The sequence below is a fragment of the Trachurus trachurus genome, assembly GCF_905171665.1.
Source record: "Trachurus trachurus genome assembly, chromosome: 16".
NCBI classification, from domain to species: domain Eukaryota; kingdom Metazoa; phylum Chordata; class Actinopteri; order Carangiformes; family Carangidae; genus Trachurus; species Trachurus trachurus.
Genome location: NC_139902.1, coordinates 28286068 through 28298421, shown reverse-complemented (window position 1 = coordinate 28298421; position 12354 = coordinate 28286068). Strand labels below are relative to the sequence as shown.

General features: G+C 43.4%; 2 protein-coding genes across 2 annotated transcripts; both read right to left on the bottom strand.

Moving 5' to 3' along the window:
• Positions 1–4899: 4899 nt before the first annotated feature.
• Positions 4900–5928, bottom strand: LOC310999784 (chemerin-like receptor 1; the record flags this gene model as incomplete). Its single annotated transcript, XM_083990338.1, has 1 exon — positions 4900–5928. The coding sequence occupies one exon, from the start codon at positions 5926–5928 to the stop codon at positions 4900–4902; it is 1029 nt and encodes a 342-aa protein (XP_083846464.1).
• A 4459-nt stretch (positions 5929–10387) lies between these two features.
• On the bottom strand, positions 10388–11401 carry LOC310999783 (chemerin-like receptor 1; the record flags this gene model as incomplete). The annotated part of the gene is made up of 1 exon (XM_083990337.1): positions 10388–11401. One exon carries the CDS (start codon positions 11399–11401, stop codon positions 10388–10390), a length of 1014 nt encoding a protein of 337 aa, XP_083846463.1.
• Positions 11402–12354: the final 953 nt, after the last annotated feature.

Here is a 12354-nt window from a genome sequence, read left to right as displayed (position 1 = left end):
TGTGCCAGAGCTCGGGGTTTCCTGTCTCCAACCTGGTGGCGAGCAGTCCCAGGTTCCCAGCCTCCAGCCAGGGGGCTCATCCACTCCTGTTTCCAGTGTCAAGCTGGTGGTTCAACCGGCCCCTCATTCCTGTGTCCAGCCGGAGGCCCGTCCGGTTGCTGCCTCCAGTGTTGAGCAGTTGGAGTGCTTGACGCCTGTATCCAGCGTCCGGCCGGTGGTCCGCTCGACTCCTGTCGCCAGTGTCCAGCCGAAGGTCTGTCCGGCTCCTGCCACTAGTGTCCAGCTGGCACCCCAGCCCATCTCTGTCCTGAGACTCCAGTCAGCGGCCAGCCGCCCCCCTGGTCCCCAGTCCCGCAAGCGGCATCACCCGTCTGCCCAGCCTCTGGGCCGACCCCCAGACTCTCTGTGCGCTTCTGTCTGGCCTTCAGACCGACCCCCAGACTTTGCCTGACCTCCTCGCCTCCCCCCAGAATCCCTACACCCCTCGGCTCAGCCCCCAGGCCGCCCTCCAGATCCCCGTTCCCCTGCTCTACCTGTCATGTTGCCTGGCCTTGCCCCTAGTGAGAGAGAGACTGCTTGCTGAAAAACTGCCCCAAACGGGAACACACATCAGCAGTTTTGCATGAATTTACCTCTAAAACAGCTCCATCTCGTAACATTCCGTTATTATCTCATAGTGTTAGAGTGTTTCAGCACGGACTGCCCCAGGTGGGGCTCGAACCCTGGTCTCCCGCATGGCGGGCGACGAAGCAAACCGTTTTGCCAAGACATCAGTGATCGCTTGGCAAACTGGTTTGCACGTCCTGTATGGGTGAGTGAGTGCACCCGGACCCTCTATTACATCTGCATGTCTTGTTTGACAAGGGACACAAACTGATCAGACAGTGAGCTGCTGTGTGTTGGATATAGTGAAGTTGGTAAGACGACAGTGGCACAGCAGGTGTTAAATATAGTCTACTTGCCAGCCCATAAGGCCCCATTGTGAACCCAGAAATGTAGAGTATCCCAAAGTTTTGTGTTAGAAATATATAGTAGGCTTATGGGTCCCCAGCATTCAGAAACTGCCGGATGCTAACTTATAGGCTATTGTTGGGCAATTAGTATAATTAGCATAGTTAGCAAATGTAACCGAGGTCCGCAGGTATAGCCACAGTCTCGAGGTACCAGTGAGGAGAAGTGACGACATGTGGCAGTTAGCGGTACTGAAATTAAACTCACTCGCCCATAAAAAAACATGCTAACCCACTTGCCAAGTGGTCATTGACCTCTTGGCGAAACAGTTAGCATCGCCGCCCGTGGCGCAGTAGACCCAGGTTTGGAACCCACTCAGGGCAGACCAGTCAACATCACACATATATGGGAAATATTTTGACAACTGTTTGGCCTATCCGGGCAATATTGGAGTGGTTTTAGGGGTTTGATTATGCTGAATCAATTTCTGACATTTTCAAAATTCAAAATGGCTGTTTAAACCGGAAGTGACCATATTTTAACGGCCATTGGGTCTTTTTGATTGATTTTAAGCCAATTAGAGGATGCTGTTTGGACATATAACTCATGTAATTGAAATAATTTTAAAAAGTATTCAATTTATTAACTAGAATGATACAGCATAATGTTGCTGTTGTTGTGTTGGAAGCACCACTGCCCTCCAACTTAAAACTCGGCTAGCGTGCGTATGGCTCAGTGGCTTCCAGGCAATGACTCCAGCTGCTCGTTACACGGCCTGTCCGCAGCCCGACCTCCGATAATCGGTTAAAGATGAAGGAATGGTGTCCTTCTATTTTGCAATTTAGTACAAAAATGAATGGAAATATCTTAAAGGTCATAGCTACAACTTTTTTGTCAAAAGGATACATTTTTCAAAAATAATGCATCCACAGAATGTCTAGAGGGGTGCAGAATAAAAGTATTAATTTTACTGAATTTTTTCTAAAAAGTATATAAATAATTGTTCAATACATTTTGGCGGGTCCCATGGGCAACGTCGGCATGGAATGATCTCTGTGGCAACAGCATTAGAATGTTGATGTCATGTGTCAACTGGCCATAGATTCGGGCTTGTTTGGAATGTCTCACAGCCGCCATCTTGAGGAGTAGTTCCTCCTGACAAGCAGTCAATAGTCAGACCGGTCAGAGGGTTTGACAGCTGTGAATCTGGCAAAATGCCAGCCTTTTGTGCCACGTACGGATGTTCCCATGAAAGAAACGCCAAAACGAAGAGACATGGAATAACTTTTCTCAAGTAATAAGTTGTTTTATATTATATTACTGTTATGAACTTGTTGAATTTGATGTAGTTAAGTTATCTGACATAAATGAAACTAACGTAACGTATCATAGGATGGGATATGTGTTACATTTAGTGCATATACCGGTAGTTAATATATCAATAGTTTGTTATTTTGTGGCTTATCAGCTGTTTCCCCCGGCTGTGGTAGTTGTGAGTTTGTGGTTGCCATGGTGATGAGGCCGGCGAGTGAGTGTAAACCACTGTAGGCTACCTATATAATTGTGCTAGGCCATATTAAATAAGTTTCATGGCACTTACATGAACCCTGACTGCTAACCTGAGTTATGTACCTGAATTGTAGTATTTATATTAAAGGCCCCATGGCATGAAAAATGTGATTTTGGTTATTTTTTCATGCATGGGGAGGTCTCTGGGCCACGTATATACTGCCCCATGCATCAAACTGGTCATAAACGGAGAAACACACACCGCCCATTTGTAGGAACATTCTCTTTAAGACGAGCAGATAGCACTTCCTCCTTTCTGTGATGTCACACACAAGGTAACTCCGCCCACCGTGACCAGTTGTTTTTTTTCAATTTGTATGAATGCAGCTTAGGTTTCAGTTACGTGCCTGTGATTGGCCCGACCACATACCACTTAAAAACAGTCAGCCAATCAGAAGAGAGGTTCTCATTCTCTCTTCTGATTGGCCAAATGACCTGTGCCTGGTAGAGCTCCAGAAAGAGGCAACAGAAAGGGGCCGTATAAACGATATTAAGCAGATCACAGGAACTCAAAACCAATGATACATCTTGTTAGGGATATCAGCAGGTAAATAAACCCAGAGAAAAGTGCACAGCATGGGGCCTTTAAAACAAACGGCTTGAAAATCGGTTGAAAATTAAGTGATAGACCTCTGCCTCTGTAGACTACAGTAAGTAAAAGTTAGACACCTCCTGCTGAAGATGGCGGCGGCGGCGACAATCCGTTCCAATGGGCAGCAGCGACAGAGGCGGCATCTACATATATACTATATCTATGTCAACTGGCAACCAGTAAAACAGAAGGTTGGAGCGAGAGCAGGCAGTGTGAGTGGAACACCTACTGGCCAGGAGGAATTAAACTTGTAGCTATCACCTTTAAATTGCAAGAAACCAATTTGATCCGACCCGTGATCCGACCCGTGCAGGGAAGTTACATAGTGCATGCCGACGCGACCCGGCTCAGGCTGCAGCGGCAGCACCATTCATCCTGTTAACCATTTTTCTACCATTGCAATGAGTCTGGAAACATTATTTGAAGGCCGATAAACTCTGCAATGTTGCTTTAAATGTATGAGTTTAAAGGTTGTAATTTATAATCGACATAGAAAAATTCAACAGATCCTTACTGTGCTGATGCCTGATTAAACCCCCATCTTAAAAAAAAATATATTTGAGTCCTGGCTATCTGCATGTTTCTTCCTGTTTGCACTCTTAATCAGATTTCCACTGAACTTTTAAACTCACACACAAGATTATATTTTGAAAATATTTAGAAGACCTAGACCCTAGAATAAGTATTATTATTGATGTGTCTCATCCTAAATTGGTCGGATAATTCGTTTAAAAAAATCAGTCAATCAAAAAAATGAAGAAATTTACCTCAAAATTAGTAAAACAAAAATTACTTTATTTCCATATAAAGCTTTGGTCCTGGGTCTGCAGCACACAGTTTTGAAATTATATTGTACAACAGCTTTGTCTGCTGGTAAATTTACATTAATAAAGAAGTTCATAATAATAATCAACATCATGCGATGCAATAAAACACAAAATAGATTACAAATAAGTTTTTATAAACAGTTTCATGTCACAATATTCACATCTGCAGTCTCACACATAAATATGTGTAGCCTACATGTCAATTTTTATGAGAAGTTAAGTTGCCTGGCAGCAACCCGATGGACCTCTTGAAACAGGTAAACCATACAGATGCTGCATCAAAAAAACCTAAACACCAAAAAAAGTAGAGCAGTCTTCTATCATAAAATGCAATGCATGTAAGAATATGTCGTAGTACTTTAATTCTGGTAGATGTGGCTGATGGAGATAAAAGTGATAGATTCATGGTAGTCAACACACCAAAAAAGAAGAAAAACAAGATCATTTTTACCAGTATATTGTTTTTATTTGATTAAAGACAGGTTAATATTAAAAGTACCAGAGTCATACAACATGTAGGGGCCTACTGTTTTGTGTATGTGACAAATTAATTCAAAGTTTATTCAATTGCAACAAGCTCATTATGATTTCTTATGAACAAAATCACCACATTAACATTGTCAGATCACAGCAGAACCTGTAAATACTGAGAATGGAGGCCAGAGACATGTCTCCTCAAGAAAAACAAAGAAACAAAATGTGGCCAAAGAATGATCAAACCAAGCTAAGTTTAAAGTACAGCTTCTACTTTACACATAATATCGTATAGTCAATAACATGTGTTTATATAACAAGGCTGACAGAAGTATGTTTACACATTAGTAACATGTTTATCAAAGCTTGTAGTAGCTATAAGCAGAGGAAGTAGATTCTGTGGTGTTGCCACACACACACACACACCGTTGTGAGAAAATATTGTTTGCAAAGCGAAAGACTGAAAACTGTGTGAGCACAAGAGCATCATTCTTCCTCCTGGAAGACAGTCTTCAAATTATTCAGGATGGATTTGCAAACTTTATCCTTGAAATCTTGGCCTATGAACACATACAGCAGTGGGTTAATGCAGCTGTTGAGATAGATCAAGATGGTGGATATAGGGATACCAATAGTGAGAACATTGTCGAATGTTGGACTGACTGTAAAATGAAGCAACTCTATTAACCACATGATGTACAAGGGGGCCCAACACAGGAGAAAAGTGATAATAACAGCAGCAATTATCTTAAAGGGGCGTCTAGAGCGGCTGGCCAGGGTGCGGTTCCTCCTGAGACGATGGATGATCACAGCATTAGAGGAGACAATGACAGTGAAGGGGAGAAGGAATCCAAGGAAGAAGCGGGTGAGGACCATGGCCTGATGACGGAACTGCGCCAATTCAATCACAGATCGTGTGAACTCATTGGAAAGTGCAAAGTTGTTGAAACAGTTGATATACTCTTCATTAAGAAACGATGGCGCTGTGTCCTTGAAGATGAACTGTGGAGTGCTGTAAATCAGAGCCAGGACCCAAACACCAAGACTCACATAGGACGCCTTGCGTACAGTTCGGTGGTTCTGGGCCCAGACAGGCCACACAACAGATACACATCTGTCCACACTGATCACCACCAGGATGTAGACACTGGCAAACATGTTCAGGGAGGTTAAAGCACTGTCAACTTTGCACATGAAGTTACCGAATGGCCAGTGGAAACCCATGGCTATGTAGGTCACTGTCAGGGGCAGGAAGGCTGTGAAGAGGAAATCGGCCACAGCCAAGTTGAGGAACCAAACTGTTTTAACTGTTTTCTTCATCTTGAACCCGGTCAACCAGATAACCACTCCATTCCCCAGCACACCGACAATGAAGGCCAGACAATAACCAATGATTGAGAAGATGTTGAGAGACTTTCTCAGCTCAGCAAATTCATCAATATACGTGTAGTCATCATCATAACCATTAAAGGAGTCATTTCCATCAAAATAATCTGTAGAATTATTGATCTCCATCCTTGTCTTGAACCTAGTCTGTGACAGAAAAATGAAAAAATACTCATTTTAATTTTTTCTTAAATCTTAATAACAACTTTGATGCACTGCCTTTAATTACATAAGTTTAGAGAGTAGTCAAATCGTTCCTCTTTTTAAAGACATACCATAACCATCCGGTATCTGTTTATCTGTCATAGTACACTATATCTGTCTGTATTTGTCACTGATGCTTTCATTATCTTATTTTTTCAATACAATCTGTACACATTCATCTTGAATTCATGTAAATTCAAAGGAGACAATATAGCAAAATTACCTTTCTTAAAGTTGATCAGTGGGATGAGGTTATGTCTTCAGCTGTGGTAACTCAGACTGAACTCCGTCAGGGTTAAAATCTCATTTATGTAATGTTGAAACCACAAGGAGGCGGGACTATAACACAAGAAAAAAAATGTTGCAATAAACGATGCAACTACAATTTTTGTCAGGATAACATAGATGTCTTATTATCAATGAATCTCATTCTAAATTGGTCAGATAATTTCAGTCAAACTTTTTGAACAGAAAGTTTCTGAGTTTGAACGGACTGTGGCTCACCTCATGGCATCTCCCCCTCATCAGCAGGCTGAACACAAGGAGAGGATTGCTACTCAACAGCTCTGGTTCAAAGAGAGGCCATGGGTGAGCCACTTTGTTCCTCAACTGGACATTATCCGGGGTAAGCTCAACCGTTTTCAATGCACTGGTTCCGGCAACACTCCCGAAGCCTCCAAGCCTTCCCCTCCTAAATCCAGCGTCCTGCCCAAAGATTCTGGTTTGGAACAAATTACTCTTTTTGAGTATTTTCGGCTTCAGGTTTTAAAGACCCACCTGCCTAGCCACAACCGACTCCGGCTGACTCCTGCACCCCATGTCCAGTCGGTGGTCCGGCCGACCCCGGTTCCCCGTGCTTCGTTGGTGGTCAGGCCGCCTCCAGAACTGCAGCTTCCTCCAGCACCTCCTCCTGAGCTGCAGTCGCCCTTGGACGTCACTCCTGTTCCGGCGTCGGGGGTCCCGGCAGACGCCACCCCTGTTCCTGCGTTACATCATGCAGCACCCAGCTCTCCCGTGGAGGTCAGGGTACCGAGGAGGAGACATAGGTGGCGAGGACGCCGATTCCTCAGCGTCCCACAGCTCTGATGTGCCAGAGCTCGGGGTTTCCTGTCTCCAACCTGGTGGCGAGCAGTCCCAGGTTCCCAGCCTCCAGCCAGGGGGCTCATCCACTCCTGTTTCCAGTGTCAAGCTGGTGGTTCAACCGGCCCCTCATTCCTGTGTCCAGCCGGAGGCCCGTCCGGTTGCTGCCTCCAGTGTTGAGCAGTTGGAGTGCTTGACGCCTGTATCCAGCGTCCGGCCGGTGGTCCGCTCGACTCCTGTCGCCAGTGTCCAGCCGAAGGTCTGTCCGGCTCCTGCCACTAGTGTCCAGCTGGCACCCCAGCCCATCTCTGTCCTGAGACTCCAGTCGGCGGCCAGCCGCCCCCCTGGTCCCCAGTCCCGCAAGTGGCATCGCCTGTCTGCCCAGCCTCTGGGCCGACCCCCAGACTCTCTGTGCGCTTCTGTCTGGCCTTCAGGCCGACCCCCAGACTTTGCCTGACCTCCTCGCCTCCCTCCAGAATCCCTACACCCCTCGGCTCAGCCCCCAGGCCGCCCTCCAGATCCCCGTTCCCCTGCTCTACCTGTCATGTCGCCTGGTCTTGCCCCTAGTGAGAGAGAGACTGCTTGCTGAAAAACTGCCCCAAACGGGAACGCACATCAGCAGTTTTGCATGAATTTACCTCTAAAACAGCTCCATCTCGTAACATTCCATTATTATCTCATAGTGTTAGAGTGTTTCAGCACGGACTGCCCCAGGTGGGGCTCGAACCCTGGTCTCCCGCATGGCATGCCAAGACATCAGTGATCGCTTGGCAAACTGGTTTGCACGTCCTGTATGGGTGAGTGAGTGCACCCGGACCCTCTATTACATCTGCATGTCTTGTTTGACAAGGGACACAAACTGATCAGACAGTGAGCTGCTGTGTGTTGGATATAGTGAAGTTGGTAAGACGACAGTGGCACAGCAGGTGTTGAATAGTCTACTTGCCAGCCCATAAGGCCCCATTGTGAACCCAGAAATGTAGAGTATCCCAAAGTTTTGTGTTAGAAATATATAGTAGGCCTATGGGTCCCCAGCATTCAGAAACTGCCGGATGCTAACTTATAGGCTATTGTTGGGCAATTAGCATAATTAGCATAGTTAGCAAATGTAACCGAGGTCCGTGGGTATAGCCACAGTCTCAAGGTACCAGTGAGGAGAAGTGACGACATGTGGCGGTTAGCGGTACTGAAATTAAACTCACTCGCCCATAAAAAAACATGCTAACCCACTTGCCAAGTGGTCATTGACCTCTTGGCGAAACAGTTAGCATCGCCGCCTGTGGCGCGGGAGACCCAGGGTCGGAACCCACTCAGGGCAGACCAGTCAACATCACACATATATGGGAAATATTTTGACAACTGTTTGGCCTATCCGGGCAATATTGGAGTCGTTTTAGGGGTTTGATTATGCTGAATCAATTTCTGACATTTTCAAAATTCAAAATGGCTGTTTAAACCGGAAGTGACCATATTTTAACCGCCAATGGGTCTTTTTGATTGATTTTAAGCCAATTAGAGGACATATAACTCATGCATTTGAAATAATTTTTAAAAGTATTCAATTTATTAACTAGAATGATACAGCATAATGTTGCTGTTGTTGTGTTGGAAGCACCACTGCCCTCCAACTTAAAACTCGGCTAGCGTGCGTATGGGCTCAGTGGTTTCCAGGCAACGACTCCAGCTGCTCGTTACACGGCCTGTCCGCAGCCCGACCTCCGATAATTGGTTAAAGATGAAGGAATGGTGTCCTTCTATTTTGCAATTTAGTACAAAAATGAATGCAAGAAACCAATTTGATCCGACCCGTGATCCGACCCGTGCAGGGAAGTTACATAGTGCATTCAGACGCGACCCGGCTCAGGCTGCAGCGGCAGCACCATTCATCCTGTTAACCATTTTTCTACCATTGCAATGAGTCTGGAAACATTATTTGAAGGCCGATAAACTCTGCAATGTTGCTTTAAATGTATGAGTTTAAAGGTTGTAATTTATAATCGACATAGAAAAATTCAACAGATCATTACTGTGCTGATGCCTGATTAAACCCCCCATCTTAAAAAAAAAAAAATTGAGTCCTGGCTATCTGCATGTTTCTTCCTGTTTGCACTCTTAATCAGATTTCCACTGAACTTTTAAACTCACACACAAGATTATATTTTGAAAATATTTAGAAGACCTAGACCCTATTATTGATGTGTCTCATTCTAAATTGGTCGGATAATTCATTTTAAAAAATCAGTCAATCAAAAAAATAAAGAAATTTACCTCAAAAGTTACACGGTTAAGGAAAAGATGTTAAAGATTTGGTAAAACAAAAATTACTTTATTTCCATAATAAAGCTTTAGTCCTGTGTCTGCAGCACACAGTTTTGAAATTATATTGTACAACAGCTTTGTCTGCTGGTAAATTTACATTAATAAAGAAGTTCATAATAATAATCAACATCATGTGATGCAATAAAACACAAAATAGATTACAAATAAGTTTTTATAAACAGTTTCATGTCACAATATTCACATCTACAGTCTCACACATAAATATGTATTAAGTTAAGTTGCCATGGCAGCAGCCTGATGGACCTCTTGAAACAGGTAAACCATACAGATGCTGCATCAAAAAACGTAAGCACCAAAGTAGAGCAGTCTTCTATCATAAAAGGAACACATTTGCATGTGCATGTAAGAATATGTTGTAATACTTTAATTGTGGTAGATGTGGCTGATGGAGATAAAAGTGATAAATTCATGGTAGTCAACAAACCAAAAAAGAAGAAAAACAAGATCATTTTACCAGTACAATGTTTTTATTTGATTAAAGACGGGTAAATATTAAAAGTACCAGAGTCATACAACATGTAGGCGCCTACTGTTTTGTGTATGTGACAAATTAATTCAAAGTTTACTCAATTGCAACAAGCTTATTATGATTTCTTATGAACAAAATACATTAACATTGTCAGATCACAGCAGAACATGTAAATACTGAGAATGGAGGCCAGAGACATGTCTCCTCAAGAAAAACAAACAAACAAAATGTGGCCAAAGAATGATCAAACCAGGCTAAGTTTAAAGTACAGCTTCTACTTTACACATAATATCGTATAGTCAATAACATGTGTTTATATAACAAGGCGGGCAGAAGTATGTTTACACATTAGTAACATGTTTATCAAAGCTTGTAGTAGCTATAGGCGGTGAAGTAGATCCTGTGGTGTTGCCACACACACACACACACACACACAGTCATGAGAAAATATTGTTTGCACAGCGAAAGACTGAAAACTGTGTGAGCACAATATCATCATTCTTCGTCCTGGAAGACAGTCTTCAAATTATTCAGGATGGATTTGCAAACTTTATCTTTGAAATCTTGGCCTATGAATGCATACAGCAGTGGGTTAATGCAGCTGTTGAGATAGATCAAGATGGTGGATATAGAGAAACCAATAGCAAGAACATAGTAGAATCTTGGACTGGTTGTAAAATGAAGCAACTCTATTAAGCTCATGATGTGATAGGGGGCCCAGCACAGGAAAAAAGTGATAATAACAGCAGCAATGATCTTAAAGGGGCGTCTAGAGCGCCTGGCCAGGATGAGGTTCCTCCTGAGACGATGGATCATCACAGCATTAGAGGAGACAATGACAGTGAAGGGGAGAAGGAATCCAAGGAAGAAACGGGTGATGGTCAAGGCCTGATAACGTAACTCCTCCAAGTCAAACTCAGATTGTGTGAAATTATTGGAAAGAGAAAAGTCGGTCAAACAGTAGATTTTCTCTTCATCAGAATATGTGTCCTTGAAGATGAAGGATGGAGTGCTGTAAATCAGAGCCAGGACCCAAACACCAAGACTCACATAGGACGCCTTGCGTACAGTTCGGTGGTTCTGGGCCCAGACAGGCCACACAACAGATACACATCTGTCCACACTGATCACCACCAGGATGTAGACACTGGCAAACATGTTCAGGAAGGTTAAAGCACCGTTAACTCTGCACATGAAGTTGCCGAATGGCCAGTGGAAACCCAGGGCTATGTAGGTCACTGTCAGGGGCAGGTAGGCTGTGAAGAGGAAATCGGCCACAGCCAAGTTGAGGAACCAAACTGTTTTAACTGTTTTCTTCATCTTGAACCCGGTCAACCAGATAACCACTCCATTCCCAATCATACCAAGAACGAAGACCAGAGAAAGACCAATGATGGAGAAGATGGTGAGAGACTTTCTCAGCTCAGCAAAGTCAGACATGAAGTCATCATCATAAGCATTAGAGGAGTCATTCCCATCAGAAAGATCTGTAGAATTATTGATCTCCATCCTTGTCTTGAACCTAGCCTGTGACAGAAAAATGAAAAAATATTCATTTTAATTTTTTTCTAAATCTTAATAACAACTTTGATGCGCTGCCTTTAATTACATCAGCTTGAGTGGTCAAACCGTTTCTCTTTTTAGAGACATACCATGATCATGGTATCTGTCATAGTACACTGTATCTGTCTGTATTTGTCACTGATGCCTTATCTTATTTTTTCAATACAATCTTTACACATTCATCTTAAATTCATGTAAATTCAAAGGAGACAATATAGCAAAATTACCTTTCTTAAAGTTGATCAGTGGGATGAGGTTATGTCTTCAGCTGTGATAACTCAGACTGAACTCCGTCAGGGTTAAAATCTCATTTATGTAATGTTGAAACCGCAAGGAGGCGGGACTATAACACAAGAAAAAAAAAGGTTGCAACAAACAATGCAACTACAATTTTGGTCAGGATAACATAGATGTCTTATTATCAATGTGTCTCATTCTCAATTGGTCAGATCATTTCAGTCAAAAAATAAAGAAATTTACCTCAAAAGTTACATAATTAAAGGGATAGTTCAATATTTTGGCCCATTGCCAATTTGTTGCCTTTAATTGTCGGTGCAAGCTATTTTTAGAACGGTGGAGCAGAGCCGCGAGCTACTCAGAGCAACGCTATGGAGGCTAATGGGATTTCTTGGTCTCACCCGGTTCCTTCACACCTCCGCCGGCTTTCCCGTCAACATCAGCGCGCCCCTGATAACACACTCTGGACTTCATCATCAGTTTTTTTAATGACCCGCCCCGCCCCGCAAATAAAGTAAACATGTCTTGACCCACACCGCGCGTCACTAGTGTACAGACCTCCTCAGCCTGAGAAGGCAGATATGATTATCTTCTTAAACAAAAACTGTTTTTGATTTGTCATCATGACTGCTCCAGTGTTTGTTTTATTTTGTTGCATATAC